This window comes from Melanerpes formicivorus, unplaced genomic scaffold, assembly GCF_026170545.1.
Source record: "Melanerpes formicivorus ecotype bairdi unplaced genomic scaffold, bMelFor1.0.p_v2 SCAF_212, whole genome shotgun sequence".
In the NCBI taxonomy this organism is placed as follows: domain Eukaryota; kingdom Metazoa; phylum Chordata; class Aves; order Piciformes; family Picidae; genus Melanerpes; species Melanerpes formicivorus.
In genome coordinates, this window is record NW_027142564.1 from 128,800 (window position 1) to 155,238 (window position 26,439).

The 26,439-nt window shown below is 46.2% G+C and overlaps 2 protein-coding genes across 2 annotated transcripts; both read left to right on the forward strand.

Moving 5' to 3' along the window:
* The first annotated feature begins 3,355 nt into the window (after positions 1-3,355).
* On the forward strand, positions 3,356-4,288 carry LOC137457940 (olfactory receptor 14A16-like). The gene has a single exon (XM_068169690.1). It carries the CDS (start codon positions 3,356-3,358, stop codon positions 4,286-4,288), a length of 933 nt encoding a protein of 310 aa, XP_068025791.1.
* A 15,420-nt stretch (positions 4,289-19,708) lies between these two features.
* Positions 19,709-20,641, forward strand: LOC137457938 (olfactory receptor 14A16-like). The gene has a single exon (XM_068169689.1). The coding sequence runs from the start codon at positions 19,709-19,711 to the stop codon at positions 20,639-20,641; it is 933 nt and encodes a 310-aa protein (XP_068025790.1).
* The last annotated feature ends 5,798 nt before the right edge of the window (positions 20,642-26,439 follow it).

Sequence of the window (26,439 nt, forward strand, 5' to 3'; positions counted from 1 at the left end):
TGATTAGGCCGCACCTTGAGTCCTGTGTCCAGTTCTGGGCCCCTCAGTTTAAGAAGGACATCGAGACACTTGAACATGTCCAGAGAAGGGCAACAAGGCTGGGGAGAGGCCTTGAGCACAAGGCCTATGAGGAGAGGCTGAGGGAGCTGGGATTGTTTAGCCTGGAGAAGAGGAGGCTCAGGGGTGACCTCATTGCTGTCTACAACTACCTGAAGGGGGATTGTAGCCAGGAGGGAGTTGGTCTCTTTTCTCTAGCAGCCAGCACCAGAACAAGAGGACACAGTCTCAAGCTGCACCAGGGGAAGTTTAGGCTGGAGGTGAGGAGAAAGTTCTTCACTGAGAGAGTCATTCGTCATTGGAATGTGCTGCCCAGGGAGGTGGTGGAGTCACTGTCCCTGAAGGTGTTCAAGAGGGGATTAGACGTGGCACTTGGTGCCATGGTCTAGTCATGAGGTCTGTGTTGACAGGTTGGATTTGATGATCTTTGAGGTCTCTTCCAACCTTGGTGATACTATGACACTGTGGTCCTTTTATCAAACATTTCATCAGCGCACCAGGGTTTTGCAATGGCTCAGGACTGAAGTTCCAAAACACTGGAGGTGACCAGAAGCTCAAACACTAGCCCAGACTTTCCCACATACCCTGCCACTCACAGTTATTCTCCAAACAGCATTCTTAGAAAAAATTTGTGATATTGTGACCAAGACCAAGCACATATTTAAGAGGCACTGCATCAGAAGCAGTCTGGTGTTGGTGTCCCAATAATAACTGAAACCCTCTAAAGGTGAATAAATGTCCTCTTCTGTTCCATTCATCAGTTGGGTAAGACTACCTATAAATGACGACACAGTATGCAGAAACCAGACTAACCAAATAACCAGTGCAGTAATCCACTTACACCAAACCAAAACAGCAAGCAGAAGACTCAGTATCAGGATAACCTTAAGCCATTTCATCAGGGTGACAAATACATCATCATGAAAGCAACCATGAAGCATCATGAAAGAAACCACAGTCATCAAAGGGCATGCAAAACCAAAAAATGCTTGAGAGCTTGTATGAGAGCTTATATAATGCCATCAGAAGAGGTATTGGAGCCAGGAAAGTAAATGTCTTAGCATGAAGGGAAGCATATTCTTTGTGTACTTCATCCTGGCACTCTCTTGCTGAAGTCCAGCTGTCTTAATAAAGACATCAGCTTTGTGCCCCACATTGGTTGCCAAAGGAAAGTAATGACTTAGCACAAGGGCTAAATTCCACTGCTCCCTCCCCACTCCTGGCTTAGTACAAGGGCTAAATTCCGCTGCTCGCTCCCCACTCCTGGCTTAGCACAAGGGCTAAATGCTGCTGCTCCCTCCCCACTCCTGGCTTAGCACAAGGGCTAAATTCTGCTGCTCTCTCCCCACTCCCCCTCCCATCTACTCTCTCCTCTCCCCTTACCAGGAGATAAGAAAGGGAGAGGGAAAAAAAGGCAAAGGAAAGGTTTTCAGTTGATTTACACAGAACATTTTTCTGCCCTGCTGCAAAGGTATCAGATTATACCAGTATGAATAGAGAACAGAAGGAAAAGGGAAAGGAATACTCATCTGAATCCTGTTACAGGCCAAAAGGCAGCAGCCCGCTCAAGGACCAGAAAAAAAACAGTGTGTGACCAGTTCCCCCTTTCCAGGGACATAAGTGCACAGCCACAAATGCAGTAGTCATGAATTCTGATAGTGGGGAATATACAGATTATGTGGTTCAAACCACTGCACCCTGCCAGCAGGAATCAGATAGCAAGCAAGCAGTGAGTCGGAGAGGAACTTGTGCTTGCTGCTCCACACGAGGACCTTACCAGCTTACAGCAATACTTGACAAAAAACATGTATCCCTGGGAAGGGCAGTGAGCAACCCCCCCTGGCAAGGTAATGTCATGGCAGTGGCTCTCCAATAACTGTCTCAAGCCCATTACAGAAATTCCAGTGGGACCTTGCAGAGATTGTGTAAGGTTTGTGATAGACACAGGAGCACAAATGTCCATAAGCAGCAGTAAGCCTGCTAGGGACCCAGTCAGCACAGAGAGGAGAATAAGGGAATGAATGATGTTGTGAATGAGTGCCCCACTGCAAAACTCTCATCCTCCCTCCTCTGTGGGAAGCAAGGCTAACTGTGGTGGGTTGAAAATTCTCTCCAACATCAATTAGACCAGTTCAGTTAAAAGCAAATGAAGCTGTATTTACAAGCAAAACTACAATCTAAAATATGCAATGCAATGAACATGTACAAAATATACATTATTTACATATATTTACAATTTATAAACACAAGAACCCCTCTGGACAAAACCAGGGGGTTGCCAACAGCTTCTCCCTCCTTCCCCCCCCCTCCCCCCCCTTACAAGGGGCAAGAGAAGAAAGGAGAAAAGCAGAGAGTCACTTGTTAATATCCAGCCAAAACAAAGCAAAGCCCTGAGCCATGTGTGAGGGACAGGATCTCCCTTCCCAGGGGCTGGGGGCCAGGGCTTGGCCCTTTGGCTTGACAAAACCCATCCAGGTTTGCTCAGCATCAGAGCAACCTTGACAATGTCTAGAGCTCCCTGTTGTTGTTCTTGCTTCTGGTTTTCTGCTCTAACGAGGAGAGGCTTTGTCAGTCATGGTCCTCAGTGGGACCCATTAACACTCCAGCAAACTTGGTAGTTTGCATCTGACCTCCCAAGAGTTTTCTGCAGCTTCTTCTCAGTCACTGAGGTTTAGGGACTCCATACCAAAGCCACCAGAGGAGTCATTAAAATGCCTTGGGCTGGTCTTCTGCTGTTGATCTGGTCCAGGCTCCTGGGCTGGAGGGAGCTACTGCCAAATGGGCAGCACTGAAGAGAGACAGCTCTGCCCAGGAGCAGCTCCTCTGCACAGCATAGCAGGGCTGGGGCCACTGCCAGAGGATCTCAGGGAGACAAGAAAGGCAGAGAGAGCTTCAGAGAAGCCAGGACTGGGAGAGTGTTGAGAGCTCAAAGAGGAGAAACCTTCACAGTCCTGGATGTGGTGAGTCACTGGTGCAGGACAAGGGATTTGCAGTTCCTACAGCTTGTAAAGCTGCTACATCCCACAGCTTCTGGGATCTCTCTTCTACAGAGGAGCAGGAGCAGGAGGTGCTCCGGAATAGAGCTCCCTATGTGTACCATCAGATTCACAGTACAAGACAGCTGCCTTCTGCTGGGATGACTTCAAAGCTGTGAAGCTGGGAGTGTACAAAGTTCCACCAAAGAGAAGTAATTCTGAGAGAATTTTCTGGGAAATAGCCATGGAATTGTCTCAAGTAATTGTGTCCTAACCTGTGTGATGTCTTCTCCTCTTTCAACAGTCCTCCATGCCCAGAGACAATGTCCAACAGCAGCTCCATCACCCACTTCCTTCTCCTGGCATTCACAGGCTCAAGGCAGTTGCAGCTCCTGCACTTCTGGCTCTTCCTGGCCATCTACCTGGCTGCCCTCCTGGGTAACAGCCTCATCATCACCACCATAGCCTGTGACCACCACCTCCACACCCCCATGTACTTCTTCCTCCTCAACCTTTCCTTCCTAGATCTCAGTTCCATCTCTACCACTCTTCCCAAATCCATGGCAAATTTCCTCTGGGACACCAGGGACATCTCCTATGCAGGATGTGCTTCTCAACTCTTTTTCTTTTCCTTTTTCCTTTCAGCAGAGTTTTCTCTCCTCACCACCATGTCCTACGATCGCTATGTTGCCATCTGCAGACCCCTGCACTATGAGACCCTCCTGGGCAGCAGAGTTTGTATCCACCTGGCAGCAGCTGCCTGGACCTGTGGCTTTCTCAATGCTCTGCTGCACACAGCCAACACATTTTCCCTGCCCCTCTGCCAGGGCAATGCTGTGGAGCAGTTCTTCTGTGAAATTCCCCCAATCCTCAAGCTCTCCTGCTCCACATCCTACCTCAGGGAACTTTGGCTTAGTGCTTTTAGTGCTTTTCCATTTGTGGGATGTTTTGTGTTCATTGTGGTGTCCTATGTGCAGATCTTCAGGGTAGTGCTGAGGATCCCCTCTCAGCAGGGACGTCACAAAGCCTTTGCCACCTGCCTCCCTCACCTGGCTGTAGTCTCCCTGTTTATGACCACTGGCATCTTTGCCTACCTGAAGCCCCCCTCCATCTCATCCCCATCCCTGGACCTGGTGGTGTCAGTTCTGTACTCAGTGGTGCCTCCAGCAGTGAACCCTCTTATCTACAGCCTCAGGAACCAGGAGCTTAAGGCTGCCCTAAGCCAACTGATCCCTGGATGCCTTCAGAAGCAATAAACTCTTTGTCTTCTCCTGCAGAGCAGTTCTGATGTCACTCAGTGCGGGCCCAGCCTGGCTGCTGGAGTTTTTGGTGGTGATGGTGGATTTTAACTATTTATTACATCATCATCCCCTTCCTAATTCATTCTGCTTTTCTAAGAGTTTTTGTAACAGGACCTCTGCTCCTTCTTTGTTTAAACAAAATAAAGGGCCTTTCAGTAACCTTTTTTTTTTTTTTCCAGAGGTCATCCCCAAGATAATTCTGGATATTTAGGAAAAGGTTTAGTGTGCAGAGTTGGAGGATAGGAGTCCCAGCACAGCAGCAGTTCCAGGGAGCACCAGCACTTGTTTTCCCAGGGCTGTTCTCTTTCCACTTCCTCACCCTCCTTCAGAAACCTTGTGTTGGTTTAAGGCCTGAGTGCTCTGGCAGCTTGCTCATGGTTCTCTGGCAGCTTGCTCATGAAAACATAGTATGTTTTCAGTCCTATGACCACAGGCAGGGAAATGCCATAGGAACTTCTCTGACACTTCTGTCCTCCAAAAGAGCAGTTCCACAAAGACAGGCGATCTGCTCAGGGCAGAGTCTGAAGGCCTAGGTATTCTTTCAGATTTTCCCTCAAGAGCATGGCCAAGATACTGTCCCACAGATGACAACACCAGGGAACAGCTGAAGTGTGGAAGTGTGCAGGTATGGGGCACACAGCATTGTCCTCACACAGCCGGGCCACCCAAAAAGAGAGCTGAATGACCAGCAGAGGAGGGTCTGATCTGTGCCTGTGTTCACTGAAAACCCTGGGGAAGCTGTCCCAGTGCAGTCATCCTGGACTAGTCCCTCACAACCACCATTTCCAGCAGTGACCTCTCACCACAGCTTGGAGAGGTTCTTTGTCCCTCCATAGGAGGACATAGAATCAGCAGGTCAGCAGTGCCTGTTTGCATTGCACAGATGAGATGTAAGCATGCATGTGAGGTGAGAGGAACCTGAGTAAGCACAAACACCATCACACATTCCCTTAAGCTTCCATGCCACTGGAGAGCTGAGGAGCCTCCCAGCCTTTGGCAGTAGTAGCAAGAAGCCAGGGAGACTCTCTGACTGCTGCAGTGCAAGTCCTGTATTGAGTGATGGTGAAAGACATCCTCTCTGAGCATCCTGGTGTGCATTAGGAGTCCTTGAGGCCAGTTCAGGTGTGGACATCTGACACAGCCCTGATGTTTCTGTTCTCCAGAACAAACCCCTCTGCCCCAGTGAGATTCATCTCAAGTATCCTGCACAGGCTCATTGCAAATGTTGCTGTCTGTTCATGTTTCCCTTTCTGTGCTGTGCCCTGAAATGTGCACAGAGCCATCAGAGAGGTTCTGGCTCCTTGGAAAAGGCATCTTCAAGAAAGCCAAGAAGAAGCACAGGGCAAAGAGCCAATCTAGTTACAGCAGGACTGAAGGAATGGGTGAGGTGGTTGGTGGGAAGCCAGCTGCTGGATCAAGCCCAGAATCCCAGAATCCATCTGTCTGTGGCAGGTGCAAACTGCTCCCACTCCAGGGCAGAGCCCTGCCAGACCTTGAGCCAGGCTTGCTGGTGCCCCTCAGTCTGGGACTCACCCTTCCAGTTCATTCAGAAACTGACCCCAGCTCTGACTGGCAGGGACATAAAAGGAGTTCTGCTATGGAGAGAGGCTTGCTGGGCTGCTGGCTGCCTGTTTGCCTGCTGCCTTTGCTTGCTTCTCTCCCTCTCCACACAAAAGCAGCTTGGCAGCCTGGAAAGTCTCCCTTGGGGAACACATAGCCTAGGTGTCCATGGGAGATCTTTACTTTGTTCCACTGGCAGTTTGCACATTTTGGGTCATCTCTCCAAACAGTTTTTCCCAGCCCATGTTCAAACTTGTAATTTTTTTGTGTTGACAATAAACTCACAGTTTTTGCCTTCATAACAACCTGGTTGGAAGAGATCTCAAAGATCATCCAGCCCAACCCTTGGCCCAGCACTGAAGGATCAACACTAAACCATGTCCCTAAGCTGAAGGTTCAAACACCGCTTGAACACCCTCAGGGATGGTGACTCCACCACTGCCCTGGGCAGACCATTCCAATATTTGAGAATCCTTTCAGTGAAGAAATATTTCCTATGCCTGGACCTCCCCTGGTACAGCTTGGAACCATTTCCCTTGGTCCTCTTACTTGTCATCAAGGAGAAGAGCCTGCCCCCTCCTCGCTCCAACCTCCCTTCAGAGAGCTGTAGAGAGCAATGAGGTCACCCCTCAGCCTCCTCTTATCCAGACTGAACAATCCCATCTCCCTCAGATGATCCTCATAGGCTGTGTGCTTGAGGCCCTTCACCAGCCTCATGGTCCTTCTCTGGATTCATTCCAGGACCTCAATGTCCCTCCTGTAGTGAGGAGCCCAGAACTGAACATAGTACTCAAGGTGTGGCCTCACCAGTGCTGAATACAGGGGGATGATCACCTCCCTGTCCCTGATGGCCACAGTGTGTCTAATACAAGCCTGGATGCTAAATGTCACCAGGGCAGAGTCCTCCTGGCAGCCACTTCCCAGTGGCATCCCTCAGGGCAAGCTTTTGGGCCAGCACTGTGCAGTGTCTGCATCAACTCCCTGCCCTATCTGACCCAGAGCCTTTGCAGCTTGTTTGGGGATGAGGCCCAGCTTGGGAGAGCCTTTGAGAGGCCTCATCTGCTTAACACTGCCTTTGGCTGGATTGTTGTCCAACATGATGTGCACTGTTCTCCACCACAAATGCACCAGGACAGAGCCAGCAGCTCCTGTGAGGAAGTTTTCTGCACACAAACCCCAAGTAGGAAATCTGCCAAATGGATTTGATGAAACTTTGATCTGCTCAGGCTCTGGCCACAAGGAGGGTGGTGGTTGGCTATAGCATCATGTGGTCAGTTGTGTCTCAGAAACTCAATTCAGTAGGAAGCCAAAGGCTCTGAAGGTGCTGTGAGGTCACTTCTTCCTGGGGAGGGGATTGGCCAACAGCAGGAACATGTCTGGGAAAGAGGCTGTGAGGTCAGTTGTGTCTGCAGGAGCTGACAGGACAGCCCTGGGCTCCTGGCTGGCAGATTTGTTTTTCAGCTCCCACCTGGCAGCATCTCTGCTAGGCCAGCAGAAGGCACCTGGCTGGCACAGGGATGGTGAGATGCCCTCTGCCAAAGGGCCTGGGCTCACTGCAGGAAGGGACTCAGGTTTTGGTTGCTGTGTCTCTGCTGCCTGAGTCCATGATAGGACAGCAGCAGGCACAGGGCTTGGTGGTGTCTATCACAGTGTCACAGTACATTAGAGGTTGGAAGGGACCCCAAAAGATCATCAGGTCCAACCCCCCTGCCAAAGCAGGACTATCTGAGAAGGTCTATCTGAGAAGCTGCAAGGCCAGCAGCCTGGGGAGCTCATGGTGAGGCCACAGGAAGGCTGATGGGTTGGGTGCCTGCTTGAAGGGTTCTTTCCCAGATGGTGGAAATTTCCATGGGGGTCCAAATCAGCAGAAGACTTGAAAACTGCCAGAGGGTGCATGAAGACTGACCATGAGGAGTAAGAAACCTCACTGAAAGGGTAATGCTGTGGTACCAGAAGTTCTCCAGGAGTCTGGGATCAGTCCTCTTTGTGTTCCAAGGAGCAGAGTGTGAGTGTGGATAGAAGTCAGTGAAGATATGGAAATGCCAGGGTGGGGAAGTGAAATGAGTGTCTACAGACTTCAACGAAGCAGAAGCAGTTGTGGGTCAGCATAGGACAACCTGTGGTGGAGATGGCAAAGGACACTCTCAAGGCTGGTATTCATCAGGAGAAACATAGGCTCTGCTCCCTTGGCTATGGCAATCATCTGCCACCAAGGCCTGGGAGGAGACACTGTCCTGAGGCACTGTCCTCACTGCCTCCTTGCACAGCCCCAGGAAGGTTGGGGGCTGCCATTCCCCACTCAGAATCACAAACTCCAGACCCAAGTGCACCAGAAGAGCCTTGACCCACACATGAGGGACAGGATCTCCCTACCCAGGAGCTCTGGTCAGGGCTTGGCCTTTGTGCTCCAGAAACCAAACCAAAGATTTTCTCACTTGAGCTGTGCCTTTGTCTTGCTGCACTCATGGCCTGCAGTGAGCTGCTCTAACGAGTCCCTGGAGAGGCTTTGTCACTAACAACCCTCAGTGAGGCCAATCAGTGCTTCAAGGTACGTTAGCTTTTGCTTCTGAGTTCTTGAGCAGTTTCTTCAGTCTTCTCTCAGTATCTGAGGTTCATGTAATGAGCCCCAAGTGCCCAGAGAAGCTATTTGTGTCTCTAATTTTCATCAAGATTTCCAAGTGCACCTAATAAAGCTCATTTGGTTATGTCAAAGGTAAGTATTTGATCACTTTTCAGTCTAGAGCAGAGGTGAGAATTCATCAAGTAACACCGCCCCAGCAGTCTGTCCCTGCAGCTCAGACACTCAATGCACAAATTTTCTCCTCACCCTCCCAACCTCTCCATTGCCCACTTGGGCCTTACATCACTGCTCCTTGCATCAGACTTCTCCACTACTCTGTAGCTGGAGCTCACAGCTCCATGGCACCAGCTCCTCCCTGCTCTCCTTAGAGAATTCCACAGAAGAACTGATACTGTTTGGAAGCAAAGCAAAGCCAAGCCTGAGAAAGTTCCATCAGCAATCCAAGCCCTCTGGAACCATCTGTTCAGCACAAGCTCTCTCTCAGCAGGTTGCCTCTCTGCAAGGATGTGTCAAACCCAACAAGTTATGACCTGATTATAATTTAGCAGCCAGTCAGCATTTCATGAGAGTGAGGAGCAGATGAAAAGGTTGGATCATAGCAGCCCTTCACCATTAACCAGTTTGCAGTTGCCAAGGTGCAGTGGTTTAGCATAAGGGCTAACCTGCGGGCTGCCCCAACACACAAGTGAGGGGAAGTGCAATAGACAAAGCTCAAGGCTGAGACAAAGAGAGAAGAGTTTAATGTAACATAAGATATCCTAAGCACAATGCAGCATGGTGTGAATAACTGCAGCAGGTTCAGCTCAGTCCCTGACACTCAGTGATGTCTAAAGCCAGTTGGATGCTTTCAGCTCTGCATACTGATTTCATTCACCTTCTCCCTCAACAGCTTTGGTGATTCCACACAGCAGCCTTCCACCTTTGGTGCTTTCCCACACTGCAGCAGGACCACCAGTGACCAGGGCAGATCTCTTTTCATGAGAGAATAGAATAGAATAGAATAGAATAGAATAGAATAGAATAGAATAGAATAGAATTAATTAGGTTGGAAAAGACCTTCAAGATCATTGAGTCCAACCTATCACCCAACACCATCTAATCAACTAAAGGATGGCACCAAGTGCCTCATCCAGTCTCTTCTTAAACACCTCCAGAGATGATGACTCCACCACCCCCCTGGGCAGCACATCCCAATGGCCAGTTGCGACCATGAGCTAGTGAAGTTTTCAAGATGCAGGGAAATAAGGAGGAGCAGTAACAGAACCCTCACTTTGGACATCGGAGAGCAAACTTTAACTTGTTTAAGCAACTTATTCCTAAAGTTTCCTGGGTAGCAGCCCTTAAGAACCAAGGGGTCCAGGAGGGTTGGACCTACTTCAAACAGGAGCTCTTGAAGGCACAGGAATTGGCGGTTCCCATGTGCCGGAAGGCGAGCCGGCGGGGAAGGCGACCGGCCTGGATGAGCAAGCAGCTCCTGGAGGATTTAAGGGGGAAGAAGAGGCTGTATCACCTTTGGAAGGAGGGGAAGGCTTCTCGAGGTATGTTCAAGGAAGCTGTTAGATTATGTAGGAATAAAATTAGGGAGGCTAAGGCCCAGCTGGAACTGAAGCTGGCCACCTCAGTCAAAGACAATAAAAAGCATTTTTATAAATATATTAACAATAAGAAGAGGGGCAGGAAGAACCTGAACTCCCTGGTGGACCTGGAGGGGAACACAGTTACTGAGGATGAGGATAAAGCTGAGGTGCTGAACACCTTCTTTGTCTCAATGTTTAACAGCAAGGCAGGAGTTCAGGACGAGTGGTCTCCGGAGCTGGGCGTTGGGGTCGGGGAGCAGAGTAATACCCTGGAAATCCATGAGGAGTTAGTTCGGGACCTGCTGAGCCACTTGGATATTCACAAGTCCATGGGACCAGATGGGATCCATCCTAGGGTGCTGAGAGAGCTGGCAGATGTGCTAGCTAGGCCACTCTCCATCATTTTCCTCCAGTCCTGGCTCACCGGTGAGGTCCCAGATGACTGGAAACTGGCCAACGTGGTCCCCATCCACAAGAAGGGTCGGATGGAGGAACCTGGAAACTCCAGGCCGGTCAGCCTGACCTCAGTGCCAGGGAAAGTGATGGAGCAGATTATCCTGGCGGCAATAACTGCGCACCTGAAGGATGGCCAAGGGCTCAGGCCCAGCCAACATGGATTCAGGAAGGGCAGATCCTGCCTCTCCAACCTGATCTCTTTCTATGATCAGGTGACCCGCCTGGTGGATGTGGGGAGGCCTGTGGATGTGGTCTACCTGGACTTCAGCAAGGCCTTTGACACCGTCCCCCACAGCAAACTGCTGACTAAGCTGTCAGCCCATGGATTGGACCATTACACTCTGTGCTGGGTTAGGAACTGGCTGGAGAGCCGGGCCCAGAGAGTGGTTGTGAATGGTGCCACATCCAGCTGGAGGCCAGTCACCAGTGGTGTCCCCCAGGGATCAGTGCTGGGCCCTGTCCTCTTCAACATCTTCATCGATGATCTGGATGAAGGGGTAGAGTCAGTCATCAGTAAGTTTGCAGATGACACAAAGTTAGGGGCAGATGTTAGTCAGTTAGAGGGTAGAAAGGCTCTGCAGAGGGACCTCGACCGACTGGTCAGATGGGCAGAGTCCAATGGGATGGCATTCAACAAGTCCAAGTGCCGAGTGCTGCACTTTGGCTACGGCAATCCCATGCAGAGCTATAGGCTGGGGTCAGAGTGGCTGGAGAGCTCCCAAACAGAGAGGGACCTGGGTGTGCTGATCGACAGCCACCTGAACATGAGCCAGCAGTGTGCCCAGGTGGCCAGGAGGGCCAATAGCATCCTGGCCTGCATTAGGAATAGTGTGGCCAGCAGGAGCAGGGAGGTCATAGTGCCCCTGTACTCTGCTCTGGTTAGGCCGCACCTTGAGTACTGTGTCCAGTTCTGGGACCCTCAGTTTAAGAAGGACATTGAAACACTTGAACGTGTCCAGAGAAGGGCAACAAGGCTGGTGAGAGGCCTTGAACACAAGCCCTATGAGGAGAGGTTGAGGGAGCTGGGATTGTTTAGCCTGGAGAAGAGGAGGCTCAGGGGTGACCTCATTGCCCTCTACAACTACCTGAAGGGTGGTTGTAGCCAGGAAGGGGTTGGCCTCTTCTCCCAGGCAACCAGCACCAGAACAAGAGGACACAGTCTCAAGCTGCGCCAGGGGAGGTTTAGACTCGAGGTGAGGAGGAAGTTCTTCACCGAGCGAGTCATTCATCATTGGAACGGGTTGCCCAGGGAAGTGGTTGAGTCATCGACCCTGGAGGCGTTCAAGGGGAGATTGGACGTGGCACTTGGTGCCATGGTCTAGTCATGGGGTCTGTGTTGATAGGTTGGACTCGAGGTCCTTTCCAACCTAAGTGATACTGTGATACTGTAACTACCTGAGGGGTGGTTGTAGCCAGGAAGGGGTTGGTCTCTTCTCCCAGGCAACCAGCACCAGAACAAGGGGACACAGTCTCAAGCTGTGCCAGGGGAGGTTTAGACTCGAGGTGAGGAGAGAACTCTTCACCGAGCGAGTTGTTCGTCATCGGAATGGGCTGCCCAGGGAGGTGGTGGAGTCCCCATCCCTGGAGGTGTTCAAGAGGAGATTGGACGTGGCGCTTGGTGCCATGGTCTAGTCATGGTGTCTGTGTTGATAGGTTGGACTCGATGATCCTCGAGGTCTCTTCCAACCTTAGTTACACTGTGATATCAACAATTGCAACTTTCTGATAAGGCTTTACAACTAACTTAGGATATAGTGATCAAACAATGGTCAAGAATCCAGGACAATAAATCTGATCCTGCGCTTCTCACTACTCAGCAGGGTCTAACAGCTCCACTTGGTTCCTTTGTCAATACCTTACATATGGCATTCAATACTAATCCAGATTTGACTCACGATATGAAGGTACAAATACTGGATGTTCTGGCATTTGACAGTGTTAATGAAGAAACTAAACAGGTTCTTAGTATTTTATCAACAGGTTCCACTGTCTCATGACAACAGAATGAATGACGCATCGATAAACAGCAATGTATCTAGCCACGGCCATAGAAGCAGTCCTGAAACCACCAGTATGACTACCGCACAAGGGAAACAACCTGGGTGGAAAACATCATACTTCTGGAAACCTGGGTGCCTTAAATCAAAGTGCCTGAATGCTGCACAGACTGGAAAGTGCTGCGCTCACTGTCACAGACCTAATCATTTTACTCCAGATTGTCATAGGCAGGGAAATTGCTCCCGCAGAGCAAGTACATCCCCCCGCGACAACACCAAACCCGGGTGCTTGGACGCCCCACACACCCCCCCCCCCACCTCGCAGCCACCTCTGGCAGGGCGGAGCAGACCTGTCAAGAGCAGTGGATATCACTCGTGAATCCACAAAACGTTGTCGAGTCCTATCAGCTCGGTCCTCTGGGTCACAGACTCTGTGCTCTGTTAATTGGCAGATTGTCTACCTCTAGACAGGGCATCCTTGTAACTCCTGGTTCAACACATTCTGATTAAGACTGGGCTATGAAAATTATGCTCTATATGATTACCCCTCCTGTTAGCATTCCTGTTGGGACAGAAATTGCTCAGCTAATACCATCTGAGTCCTGAGTGCCTAAAACTTCTAACAGGATCTGAGGGCAAGAAGGCTCTGGTTCCACCACTATGCCTAATATCTTATTGGCCCTAGAAATCCAAAAGGGAAAACTGGAACAGACTGCAACTGTCAGACACCCTTCTGGACAAACTATACAATTGTCAATGATTGTGGATACTGGAGATGATGTCATTATTATACCTTGTCATAAATGGAATGGTCACTAGCCATTGCTCATGGCAAATTCTGAAGTCATGGGTTTAAAAGGTTAGCAAAGAGCCAGTGGCAAATCAATCACTGTAAGACCGTATGTGTTAACCCTTCCAGTTGCTCTGTTGGACTGAGATGACTTAAGTTAGCTAGGAGCAAAACTCACTACTGTTCCTTTTATGTATCGGCTACTGGTCAGCAACCAACCCTAAAATTAAAATGGAAAACAGATACTCAAGTATGGGTGGAGCAGTGGTTGCTCAGACAAGATAAGCTGCAAGTCGTTAAGACCCTCATATGGAAACAATAGCAACTAGGGCACACCTTGCTAGCCACCCTCAACCCACCCCTACCCCCACCCCTAGAAAAGGGAGGATTATCTGATTTTCTGACTCTTGCCAACCAAAGCTCTGCTCTGATTTAAAGCAACAGTGCTAATTTAATCATTTCTGATTGTAATGTCTTTCAGAGATTTGTTATTTAGAGTTTTGCTAAGCTTTCCTAGTAAGCATAATGAATAGTAAGCATTTGGTATTTACAGGTACTTAGTACATAGTAATTGCAGCAAGGTATACCTACTGAGCAATGAGTTCACATTGTAAGATTTTCTTTTGGTTCGAACCTTCTTAGTTGTCTGCCATGGCATTTCAAAGGAGCTCCATGTAACATAGTTAAGGTTTGCAGTAAATAGGTATTCATTTTTAAAAGTATTCCTTAGCTAATGTAACATCTTTCTATTTCCTTCTTAGACATTGACTAGATAAAAATTTTTAAAAATGTAAACTAGAAAAATTTTTTTAAAAAGAAAACTATTTTGAAAAAAATATACAAAACAGTATAACAAAAATTGTAAAATAAAAGCCCACAAAAATTAAGAAACATAAACAAATATATAACACAAGAACAAAAAAATCACATATACAAAAAGTACAATAAAAAAAACAAAATAACAAAAAAATTAGATTCAAAACTAAAGTACAAAATAACAAAAAATACTTTTAAAAAAATTTAAAAAAAGAAAGAAAGAAAATTAAAAATTAACAAAATCATAAAAAACAACAACAAACCAAAAACATAAGAATTACTAACAAAAAATAACTATTAACAAAAAACATAAGGATTCATAGCAAAGAAATAAGGATTATTAAGATAAAGACTAGTATATTAAAACAAAAAAAAAATCAAAACCAAAATTTAAAATGGAAAATAAGGAAAAAAATTAAATTAAAAAAATTAATACTAAAATAAAAAACAATTGAAAAATAATAATTGAAAATTAAAAATTAATTTAAAAATAGATTATATAACAATCAAGAAAAATAAATAAAAATAATGAGCTTAAAATTAAAAAATAAAATTAGAGTTTAAACATAAATAAATAAAACAACAGTAAAAATTAAAAATTACATAAAAATAAAATAAAAAACATAAAAATTAAAAATTAGATTTTGCAAAAAATTTTAAATATTTTTTAAAAATTAATAAAATTGTAAAAATATTTGAAATAAAAAATTACAATTTAAAAACTAGATTAAATACAACAAACATACAAAAAAAGGAAAAAATAATGAAAATAAAAAATAGTCTAAAATATTAAAAAATAATTTAAAAAATTAAAACTAAATAAAAAATTGGATTCAAATAAAATTAATTTTAAAAATATTTTTTAAAAAATAAAATTAATAAATACTAAAAACAGTTAAAAATAAAAATAGAACAAAAATTAACATAAGAATTAAAAAAAACCAAAATAATAATAATAATAATAATAATAATAATAATAATAATAATAATAATAATAATAATAATAATAATTTAATTATATCAAGGACAAATAAACAAAAATTACACCAAAAATTGAAACAAGACAATGCATATTTTATAGCTCAGGGCATTTAGTGACACCAGCAAGAAATAACTACCCCATGTCAACTGCAATCATCACAATAAACAACAGCAGAAGAATGAAGAATATGAACGAACAGCATTTCCCATGCAGTCGAACATCGATCACAGTAACTGTTATGATAATCTCAGATCAAAGGCACCAATCAGAAGAATTTACTAAAGAAATCCTTCTGAATTAGGACTGAATGTTACGATTGCTTGATTGTTGTGTGATTAGAGAAAATGTTCATATGGATTTGTGTGTTACCTCACCAGCTTGCCATAATTTTACATAGTTAAAGGGAAAATCAAAATGAATTATAACATGCATTTACATTTTAGCTTAAAACCAACCACAACAACAAAAAAAAGGGGGGATTTTAGATATGTCACCAAAAAATGAATGGTTAAAGCATATTGTGTTCTCAAGTTGTCATTTTATATGTACCTTTCCTCAGCAAAAACAAAGCATCAAAAGATCAGCATTACTAGGATGAGCAAAAACACATTATCATGTGTAATTTTATATTGGGCAAAGCAATGAAGCTCTTTTGCTCTTGCTGTTTGCCTGCAAGTTTTCTGTCTGTGAAGCTAGAGCCTGGCCAGATCTACCTTTACAGATTAAAGAAAATCTTGCTAACATTAAACAATTCATTATTATTGACTATCCTAGAAAAATAAAGATGCAACATACCCTTAAAGCAGATTGTAGAAGACAGTGCTGAGGATTGGATTTGTGTCTTAATCTCTGTGTGCAATGTGTTCAGGCATAAAGTCTTCTGTGTCATTAAGAAGAGTGAAATGTAAAGATCGGAACTGTTAAGATCTAAGTTCTTCCTTACAAGGTTTGTTATCTTTGACCATGTGTTATGCCAACTCTGTTAGAACATTGTAACTAGTTCAACTTAAGCTTTGTGCCTTGTATGGGTTACACCAGTCTGTTAGATATGCTGTGCTACAGAACTCTTGCTTTTGCTATACAGCTTAGCTTTAACTCGCTTGCTTCTGTGTATGCAAAGAGTATCTTGTATGGGATGGGAACAACTCCCATGACCAGATTGCTCACAAAAACAAAAAGGAGGATTTGAGGCAATCATAGCAATTAGCAGTGTTAGCAATCTGTCAGTATAGGCTTAGAGCCTGACATGGTGGTAGGCCATGCTCAGTGTAAGTGCAGAAGTGGCTAGCAGTGTAGCAAAAGAGTGCTGTGCCTGCAGCATGTAACCAAAGCAGGGCACTGGTAGCTATAAACACAGAGTTGTCTGGGAATAACAGGACACACACCTGCATCAACAGCCTCGCGTGTTATTAGTAGTTTGACCAATAATCTATAACAGTACGATGTGTGGTCACGCGTGGGGAACCAATGAAGCGATGCCAACGATGCTCTCCGAGTCTATATAAACTGGAGAAGCTCCCTTAATAAACGAAAAATACTTGATCATATTGGTCATCCATATTGACTCCATTCTCTGTCACCAACAGCCAACTATTAAATATTAATAACAGCCATAACAGGACTCCTTCCCAGTACAGATTGTGCCCACCTGCAGCCTTCCAACCACTCATCTCTGTCTCTTCCCCACGCAACCTATATCCCCTTTCCCACTCCTGGACAGACTGTGCCCCACCCCAGTAAAAACTCTCTGCCTGTTCTTTGGACCTGGACGTTCTGTTGTGTCTCATCCTCAGTCAGAAAGGCACCACAGCATCTGGAAGGAAGCATTCCAAATACCCTGGGATAGAGCAGACCCTTCACACAGGGAAGAAGGCCAACTGCAGCTGGGCTGTGGCAGGAGGACTGTGGCCACCCAGACACAGGAGTAGTCCTCCCCCAGGCTCCTCACTGTTGTGGCCACATCTGTATGCTTGGTGTCTAGGTGTGGGGTTCTGCAGTTTGACAGGGAAGGGAGGAACTTCAGAGACTACAGAGGAGATCTGCCAGGATGGGGATTGACATCTCAGTGGAGAGGCTGACGGACCTGGGTTGCATCAGCCTGCTGAATGGAGGCTCAGGGCACTGCCATAGCAGTGTGCACATGGCTGAAGAGTCGTTTCAGAGAGGATGGAGCTCTTCTGGGGAGTGGGAAGAGACCAAAAGCTTCACAAAGTGCAGCTTGAAAGGTTCAGAGTGAAGATGAGGCCAAAGAAATGTCCCTCAAAGGGCAAAGCTGCTATGCATGAGGCCATCCAGATGTGTCAGGAAATGGCAGGCAGAGCTGAGAAGGCTCAGGGAAGGGATGGAAATGGCAGGGGGAGAACTGGGAGGAGAAGCAAGATTTGTATCAGCAGCCTGAAGGGAAAGAGCTGCAGGCATGGGATAGTGTAGGAGAGACTGCAGTAGGGATGGCCAAGGGCTCTGGCAAGGCTCCGAGGCCCAACAGGACCAAGGTCTTTGTCCCCTTGGCTTTAGCAGTTGCCTCTGCCACCAAAGCCTGTGAGGAGAAACTTGGCTTTGAGGTTCTTCTAGTCCAAGGGCAGTGCTCAGGGCTTGGCCTTTCTGCTTCCTAGACCAAAGGCAAGTTTTTCTCCCCTGTACTTTGCCTTTGTCTCCCTGCAATCATGGCCTCTAACAAGCTGCTCTAATGAGTCCCTGAGGAGCCTTTGTCAGTAACAAGCCTCAGTGAGGCCAATCAGTGCTTCAAGGTACTTTGGAGTTTTCTTCTGCCTTGGACTTCTTGAGAGGCTTCTTGGCAGTACCTTGGCAGAGTCTCCTGGCACTACCTAAGGATGATGTAATCAGCCCCAAATACTCCATGGGGCTCATTAAATACTGCTGAACCTCTAATTATTGCCAAGGTTTCTGCAGATAATTGGAGAGGAATTTATTGCCCAAAGCATCTGATAAAAATTATTTCACAGGGTGAATCAGAGACCTGAGCCAGAGGTGAGGGACAGGATCTGTCTTGCCAGGGGCTGGGGTCAGGGCTTGGCCCTTTAGATCAATGAATCCCCTCCAGGTTTCCTCAGCAGCAGAGCCACCTTTAGCTGCTCGTCCTGACCTGTCAGCACTGCCTCAGTTCTCTGCTCTCACCCGAGCCTGGAGATGCTTTAGTGCCTCCAGTAATGCTTCCCTTGCATCCACTGTCTCCTTCTGCTCTAACCAGACCCTGGGGAAACTTCCCCAGTGTGCTTAACTGGGACCCATTAACAGTAGAATGAAGTTCAGAGTCTGAATCTGACTTTCAATTCTGGAGAGGTTTCATCAGCTTCTCAGTCTCTGAGGTTCGTGGACTTGGAAACACAGCCACCAGAGGGCTCCATTAAATGCCTTTGGCTGGTCCTTTTGTGCTGAGCCAGGCCAGGCTCCTGGGTCGGAGGGATCTGCTGGCAAGCAGAAAGCACTTCAGGAGACAGCTCTGGCCAGGAGCAGCTCCTCTGCACAGCACAGAAGGGCTGAGGACACTGCCAGAGGATCTCAGGGAGATGAGGAAGGCAGAGAGAGCTTCAAGGTGGCCAGGACTGGGAGGGTAGCTGAGAGCTCACTAGAGGAGAAGTCACTGCAGTCACAGACTTGGTAAGTCTGTGGGTGCAGGTCACTGCAGCCATAGATCCTGGAGGCATCTCCATCTCGGCAGCTGATGTTCAGCTGAAGGCTCCTGGAGTGTGAACACAGAAGGAGGACCAAAGCCCTTCAGTTCCATCCTGTGAGCAGCAGTGAGCAGAGCTGGGTAAGGAGAAGGCTTCACCCCCAGCCCCTCTGCCTTTCTCTCTTCCCTTCACTGTCTCTGCAGCACTGCAGGCCTGCTCCCTCTTTCTCCACCTCTCCATGGGTGTGGTGGCTTTAGGCAATGCCTTGAAAATTAGGTTACAGATTTTGAGCAGAAAAGTAGAAACAAAATATATAGATCACTATTGGGTGAAAAAAGGAAAAGAAAAGAGTATTCTAAACAGATTCATTGGATAAATATCTGGAACCAGAGGAGCTGTGCCATAACAATTCTCTCCCTTCTGATCTCAGCTGTTTTGCTTCGCTCAGGAGAGATGACCTGCTTTGGCTGGCTTTTTTCTCTCTCCACTCCTCCTTTCTCTCTTGGAACAGGGGGTTAGGGTTTAGGGGCAGTGGAACAGCTTCCCTGGTCTCTGACCTGGAAGGGGTTGTGTCATTTGGTCAATTGTCACTCCTGTATGTTCTGTACCTGTTCATTGCATTCCATTGTAGAGTGTAGCTCTTGCTTGTCAATACAGCTTCATTTGCTTCTAACTGAGCTTCTCTGGCAAAGATAATGCTGGGGGGAAATTTCAATCCACCACAATGGGACTCTTGTTCCCTGGGATTGGGCTGTTGGTCACTTTCTGTTCTGACACCAGAGGAAATCTTCATGGCAAAATTCTGTCTCCCTGCTGCATTTGAAGCTGTGATGAACTCTGACATGGGTTGGTTGTGATGGGACTGAGCTGATCCACTCTTCATGCAGCTCAGGGAGGGAGGTTATGATGAGCCTGAGAGAAGTGTGCCCTAACTTGTCACTGCCTTTCCCTCCTTGCACAGGTCTCCATGGCCAGAGGCAGCAGATGGCCAACAGCAGCTCCATCACTCACTTCCTCCTCCTGCCATTCCCAGGCACAAGGCAGCTGCAGCTCCTGCACTTCTGCCTCTTCCTGGCCATCTACCTGGCTGCCCTGCTGGGCAATGGCCTCATCATCACCACCATAGCCTGGGACCACCACCTCCACACCCCCATGTACTTCTTCCTCCTCAACCTTGCCCTCCTTGACCTGGGTGCCATCTCCACCACTGTGCCAAAATCCATGGACAATTTCCTCATGGACACCAGGGAGATCTCCTATGCAGGATGTGTTCTCCAACTGTTCTTTTTCATATTTCTAATGTCAGCAGAGTATTTTCTCCTCACCACCATGTCCTATGATCGCTACGTTGCCATCTGCAGACCCCTGCACTATGAGACCCTCCTGGGCAGCAGAGTTTGTCTCCACATGGCAGCAGCTGCCTGGGGCTGTGGCTTTCTCTATGCTCTGCTGCACACAGCCAATACATTTTCCCTGCCCCTCTGCCAGGGCAATGCTGTGAACAAGTTCTTCTGTGAAATCCCCCAGATCCTCAAGCTCTCCTGCTCCACATCCTACCTCAGGGAGCTTTGGCTTGTTGTGGCCAGTTCCTGTTTCTTCTTTGTCTGTTTTGTGTTGATTGTGGTGTCCTATGTGCAGATCTTCAGGGCAGTGCTGAGGATCCCCTCTCAGCAGGGACGCCACAAAGCCTTTGCCACCTGCCTCCCTCACCTGGCTGTGGTCTCCCTCTTTCTCAGCACTGCCTTCTTTGCCAACCTCAAGCCCTCCTCCATCTCTTCCCCAACCCTGGATCTGGTGGTGTCAGTTCTGTACTCAGTGGTGCCTCCAGCAGTGAACCCTCTCATCTACAGCCTGAGGAACCAGGAGCTCAAGGCTGCCCTTGGCCAACTGATCACTGAATGGTTTCAGAAGCAATAAACTCTTCTGCAGAGCAGTTCTGATGTCCCTCAGTGCAGGCCCAGCCTGGCTTCTGTAATTGTTAGTGGTGGTGTTTTACTCTTTAACAAACTGTCATCCCTTTTCTAACACATTCTCTGCTTTGTTGACCAAGAGTTTGTGCAGCAGGACCTCTGCTCTTTGCTTGGTTAAAAAAATAAAGAACTTTTCATTAACATTTTCCTTCCTGAGATCCTTCCTCCAGGGCTTCTCCAGAGCTTTTCATCCAGGTACTGTGCAGATTTGGGGGAGGAAAAAGTCCCAGCACAGCAGCACTGCCACAGAGCAGCAGCACCTGGACTTCCAGGGCTGTTCTCTTTCCACTTCCAGCCTCTCCTGGGTCAGTGCAAGGCCTGAGTGCTGTGGCAGCTTGGTCATTGTTCTGCTGCATGCCAGTCCTGTGACCACAGGCAGGAACAGGCCATGGGAACTACTATGAGCTGGCCCCCAAGAGGAGTTCCACAAAGACAGATGATCTGCTCAGGGCAGAGTCTGAAGGCTTAGGGCTTCATCCAAAATTTCTCTCCAGAGCAGGCCCAAGAAAGTGTCCCAGGGATGCAAACAGCAGGGAACAGCCAAAGTGTGAGTGTGCAGGCCTGGGGCACACAGGAGTGTCCTGGCACAGACAGGCCTCCTGCAAGAGGCCTGAAGGAGCAGCAGAGCAGGCTCTGATCTGTGTCTCTGTTCACTGCACAGCCTGCGAAAGCTGTCCCAGGGTAATCATCCTGCTCTAGCCTCTCACCACCACCATTTCCACCACTGGTCTCTCACCACAGCTTGCGAAGTTTTTTGTCCCCCAGTTGCAGGTCACAGGCTCAGGAGGTCAGCAGTGGCTGCTGGCATTGCACAGATCAGATGCAAGCATGGCCATGGTGTGTGGGGTGAGAGGAAGCTGAGTGGGCACAAACACCATCAGCTGTTGCTGGGGTACCAAGGCACTGGAGGTGTGAGGAGCCTCCCAGCCTCTGACAGGGGCAGCAGGAGGCCAGGGACACTCTGCCTGCTGCAGTGCAGAGCCTGTGTGAGGGATGGGGAAAGACTCTGTCTGAACATCCTGAGGTGCAGAAGCAGTTCATGAGGCCAGCTCAGATGTGGACACCTGACAGAGCTCTGACATTTCTGTGTGTGACTGCAGCACAAACCTCCCTGTCCCAGGGAGATTCCTCTCAGGTGTCCTGCACAGGCTCATTGCAAATGTTGCTGTCTGCTCACATCAGCCTTCCTGTGCTGTGTCCTGAAATGTGCACAGAGCTATCAGTGTTGTGGTATAGATGTTTTAATTACCTTGAACAATGCTTTCTGGACCAGATGTAAGCAGGCAAAGATGTTTATTACATTATACAGTAAAGTTCTCTAGTCTCTCAGCAGGCACATGTGTCACATCTCAACTGGTCATTCTTTACTGGCATGCCTGTCATTAAGGCAGACAATAGGTCAAAATAACAAAACAATATCTTGACACATCCAACCAGCTTCTGCCCAGTTTCCTTCAGTTACAAGGTGTTTACATTCCTCTCAGAGTCAAAGACAAAACATAGCTTTCTCTTATTCCAGCAAAGGCAAATCTTCCCTATAGCTTTCCAAAGCTATCCAAAAACAACCTCTTCCCACATCTCCCCCTTTATGTTTTCTAATAGAACAACACTTTTACTGACCTTTTTAACATTCTTTGCATACACAGAAGCAAGCAAGTTAAAACTGACTACATAGCAAGAGCTGAAGTTGTGTAACGCAGCGTGTCTAACAGACTGATGTAAGCCATGCAAGACACAATGCTCAGGTTGTATGAATTAGCTCAATCTAACAGAACTGGCATAATATATGGTTAAGGATAACAAAACTTCCAGCTGCATTTCAGTAACAAGCTCACATTCCTTTCCACTTATCTTACAAGCTCAGAACACAAACAGAACAGTTGCTTCTTTCATACAGGAAGTTTCATCCCACAATTTTGAACTTATTTCTTTGTTGCCTGCCTGATCTCTCAAAGGAGATCTTAGATCTTACTAGTTCCAATTCTTACATTTCCCTTTTCTTATTAACAAAGAAGACTTGATCAAGCCTGAACACATTGTACACAGGAATCAAGATACAGAGAGGTACAAATACAGCAAACCCAATCTTCAGCACTGTCCTTTACAATCTGCTTCAAAGGTATGCTACATCTTTATTTTTTTCTTCTGAGATGGTCAAAAATCATAGAAGTGATTGAAGCCTCTCTCCACCTCCTCCCCATCCTGGAACCTGTTGGTGTCAGTTGTGTACTCAGTGGTGCCTCCAGCAGTGAACCCTCTCATCTACAGCCTGAGGAACCAGAATCTCAAGGCTGCCCTGAACAAACTGATCACTGGATGCTTTCAGAAGCAATAAACTCTTCTGCAGAGCAGTTCTGATGTCACTCAGTGCAGGCCCAGCCTGGCTTCTGTACTTTGTGGTGGTGGTGTTTAATGTCAACAATGTTCTCCTTGATCCATAAGGGTAGAGTTGGCCAGGCTCCATCTCCACTGATAAGGAAAATACTTGCAGGTAAACAGCAAGAGTGAAAAGGCTCCTTTGCTGGCTCAGGGACGACATCCTGAATATTCATGGTTCTGCCCAGTGTAAAATTGAACATAACATAATCATTTTCACTCACCCTAATAATATTGATCTCTTGATGCTTGGTTTTTGCTAAGGAAAGGCACTGAGTCCTATTGATACTAACTTTGGCCTAAGGTTGTTTGTTGTTCTTTCAAGTTTCTCCTAGCTAAAACTTCCAGAACTCTTATATCCTCCATAAATTTTGTTAAATCACATTTGAAACCACATAGGAAAGGAAAATTTGAGAGCATAACATGCTTTAACCATTCTTTCTTGTGACATGATACCTAAATCCCCCCTCTTTTTTTGTTTTATATAATGTAAAATGAAAATGTCTTTTGTGTTATAATTAATTTTGATCTTCCCTTTAACTATTTAAAGTTATGCCAAACTGGTGAGTTACCATATAAATCCATGTGAACATACTCCCTAATCACACAACAATGAAGCAATCATGATATTCAGCCTTAATTCAGATGGTTTTTTTGGTAGATTCTTCTGATTGATGCTTTTGATCTCAGATTATCATGACAGTCATTGTGATTGGTGTTAGGTAGCTCTGCTGATCTTCAGCTTCATGGGAAATGCTTTTTGTCCTGTCCTCTTGATTCTTGTGCTGTTGTTTGTTGAGGTGATTGCAGTACTGTGTTGCAAAATTGATGTTTCCAGGTGTTGACTTGGGTTAGCTCTTTCTTGCTGGTATCACTAAAGCCTCAGTTATAAAATATGCAAACTATGCATCCCTCTTTTGTTTGTTTTTTTTTAAATATGTATGTAATCCTTATCTGAAAACTCTTATGAATACAAAGTAAGACCAAACAAACATTATATAGTATACCTATATGAAACTCTTAAGTTATGCTAATATCAAAAATCCCTAATGAACCTAAAGAACTGTGTTAAAATTAAATTATCAAATCAATGTCCAAAAAAGGAAACCACAAAGATGTTACATGAACTAAAAAATGCTTTTTAAAATGAAAACCTATTTACTACAACCCTTAACTATGTTACAGAGAGCTCTCTTGAAATGCCATGGCACACAGTTGTAGAATGACTTATTCTACTTAAACTTATAGATGATCATTGTTAATTATATTTTATTACCACGTCTATTATAATTACTAATTATAATAGTATGCAATAATTACTACATACTTATCATATTTATTATTACTTATTATTTGATATACCTTATTCAATTATTTGATATACCTTATTATAATATATACATTGATATACCTTATTATAATTACCAAATACTTATCATTATTAAATACTTATGTCTTACTTTAATTACTAAATACTTATCATTACTAAATACTTATACCTTACTTTACTTACTAAATACTTAATACTTATAAATGCTAAATACTTACTATTCATTATGCTTACTGGTAAAGCTTAACTACTAAAAACGTCAAAATAACAAATGTCTAAAACATATTGCAATCAGAAATAATGAAATTAGCACTGTTGCTTTAAATCAGAACACAACTTTGGTAGACTAGAGAGGTTATGAGAAAGAGAAGGGGGAGGAACGGAGAGGGGGGGAGGGCTGGCTAGCAAAGCCACCATATGTACAGAGACAGTATCACAGTATCACAGTATCACAGTATCACTTAGGTTGGAAAGGACCTCAAGGATCATCGAGTCCAACCTATCAACACAGACCCCATGACTAGACCATGGCACCAAGTGCCACGTCCAATTTCCCCTTGAACGCCTCCAGGGTCGATGACTCAACCACCTCCCTGGGCAACCTGTTCCAATGACGAATGACTCGCTCGGTGAAGAACTTCCTCCTCACCTTGAGTCTAAACCTCCCCTGGCGCAGCTTGAGACTGTGTCCTCTTGTTCTGGTGCTGGTTGCCTGGGAGAAGAGGCCAACCCCTTCCTGGCTACAAGCACCCTTCAGGTAGTTGTAGAGGGCAATGAGGTCACCCCTGAGCCTCCTCTTCTCCACGCTAGGGAAAGAAGGCAAGGGAAAGAAGGGGGGGGGGGGGGGGGGGCAGCTGGACAGCTCAACAAAGCCATTGCAGCCATAGAAGGGGGGGAGATGGGGGGGAAGTGGGTGTCACCACCAATTCACAGCAGCTGCCTTTTTTTTACAGCTTCCAGTCAAAGTGAAGCTTTCCTCGAAGGCAGGGAGACTTCAGTGGATGGTGATAGCAGCAATTTGAGCTTAATTGTTGGTTTGTCCCCTGCTGAGGCACCTTTTATTCTCTTTCTGTGGCCGTTTCTGAGACTCAAGATAGGTAGATGAAAAGTCAGTGCCTTCTCACTGCTGCACTCAGATAGTCCCAAAACTCAATTCTGATATTTTAACTTTTAACTTAGAACATCCCTTCTGTCCACAATCAAAACACATTGGAGAACTTTAGACTCAGCGGCAGCAGGGGGTTCTAGCAGCAGGGGGGATAGTGGGCTGCTGTTGCTGTTAGGTGCTAGTGTCTGCAGCTCCAGGGGTGCAGGTGGGTTTAGCGGCCATGGTGGTGGAGGGGGAGGATGTAGATGTCAAAGAAGAGTTTTGTCCTGGTGGAATGGCATTGATTACTATTGTGGGGGCTTTACAATGGTCTGCTAATTGGTCTAAGGAATTTTTAATTAGTCTCCATGTTGCAAAGGAAGACATAGCAATTTTGTTTACTTTTGTTGCCGCTCTGAACAAAGCCTTCTCTCCCTGCTCCTGTGTCTTTTCATCGTATGTTGTTGCTCTTTTCTTCAAGATATGAGTAATGACTCCCAGTATCGAGTTCTCTTCTTTTGTTATTTGATTACCCATTACATTCTCATCAATAGGAGGCACCAACCCCCAGTTTCTCTGGTAGCTCACCTCTGTCCTGCAGAGCTTCTTCTTTACTAGGGCACCAACCTAGGGGAGCATCTCCCCTTATTTTAGGCATATATCGTTACCTGGTGTGCCACGCCTTATATTCTTTGTTATCTGATGTATCTTGCCTTATCTTAGACATATATCAAGCCTATCATCTCTGGCATATCAGGGATTGTCACTGGCATAAAAGCAAATAGATTAATCTCACAGAGACTAAGCTAATAGCTACCATTAATGACGAGCATGAGCATCTCCACAGTCCCTAAAAGCGAAATTTCTTCTTGAGGGTGCAAGTGGGAGTTGTAATGAATAGGTGCTCCAGGTGCACAGTTGGGGTCACCATGTGTAATAGCACAGCTGTTTT

Coding starts and splice junctions, on each gene's coding strand:
- LOC137457940 (XM_068169690.1), top strand. CDS start 3,356: ATGTCCAACAGCAGCTCCATCACCCACTTCCTTCTCCTGGCATTCACA.
- LOC137457938 (XM_068169689.1), top strand. CDS start 19,709: ATGGCCAACAGCAGCTCCATCACTCACTTCCTCCTCCTGCCATTCCCA.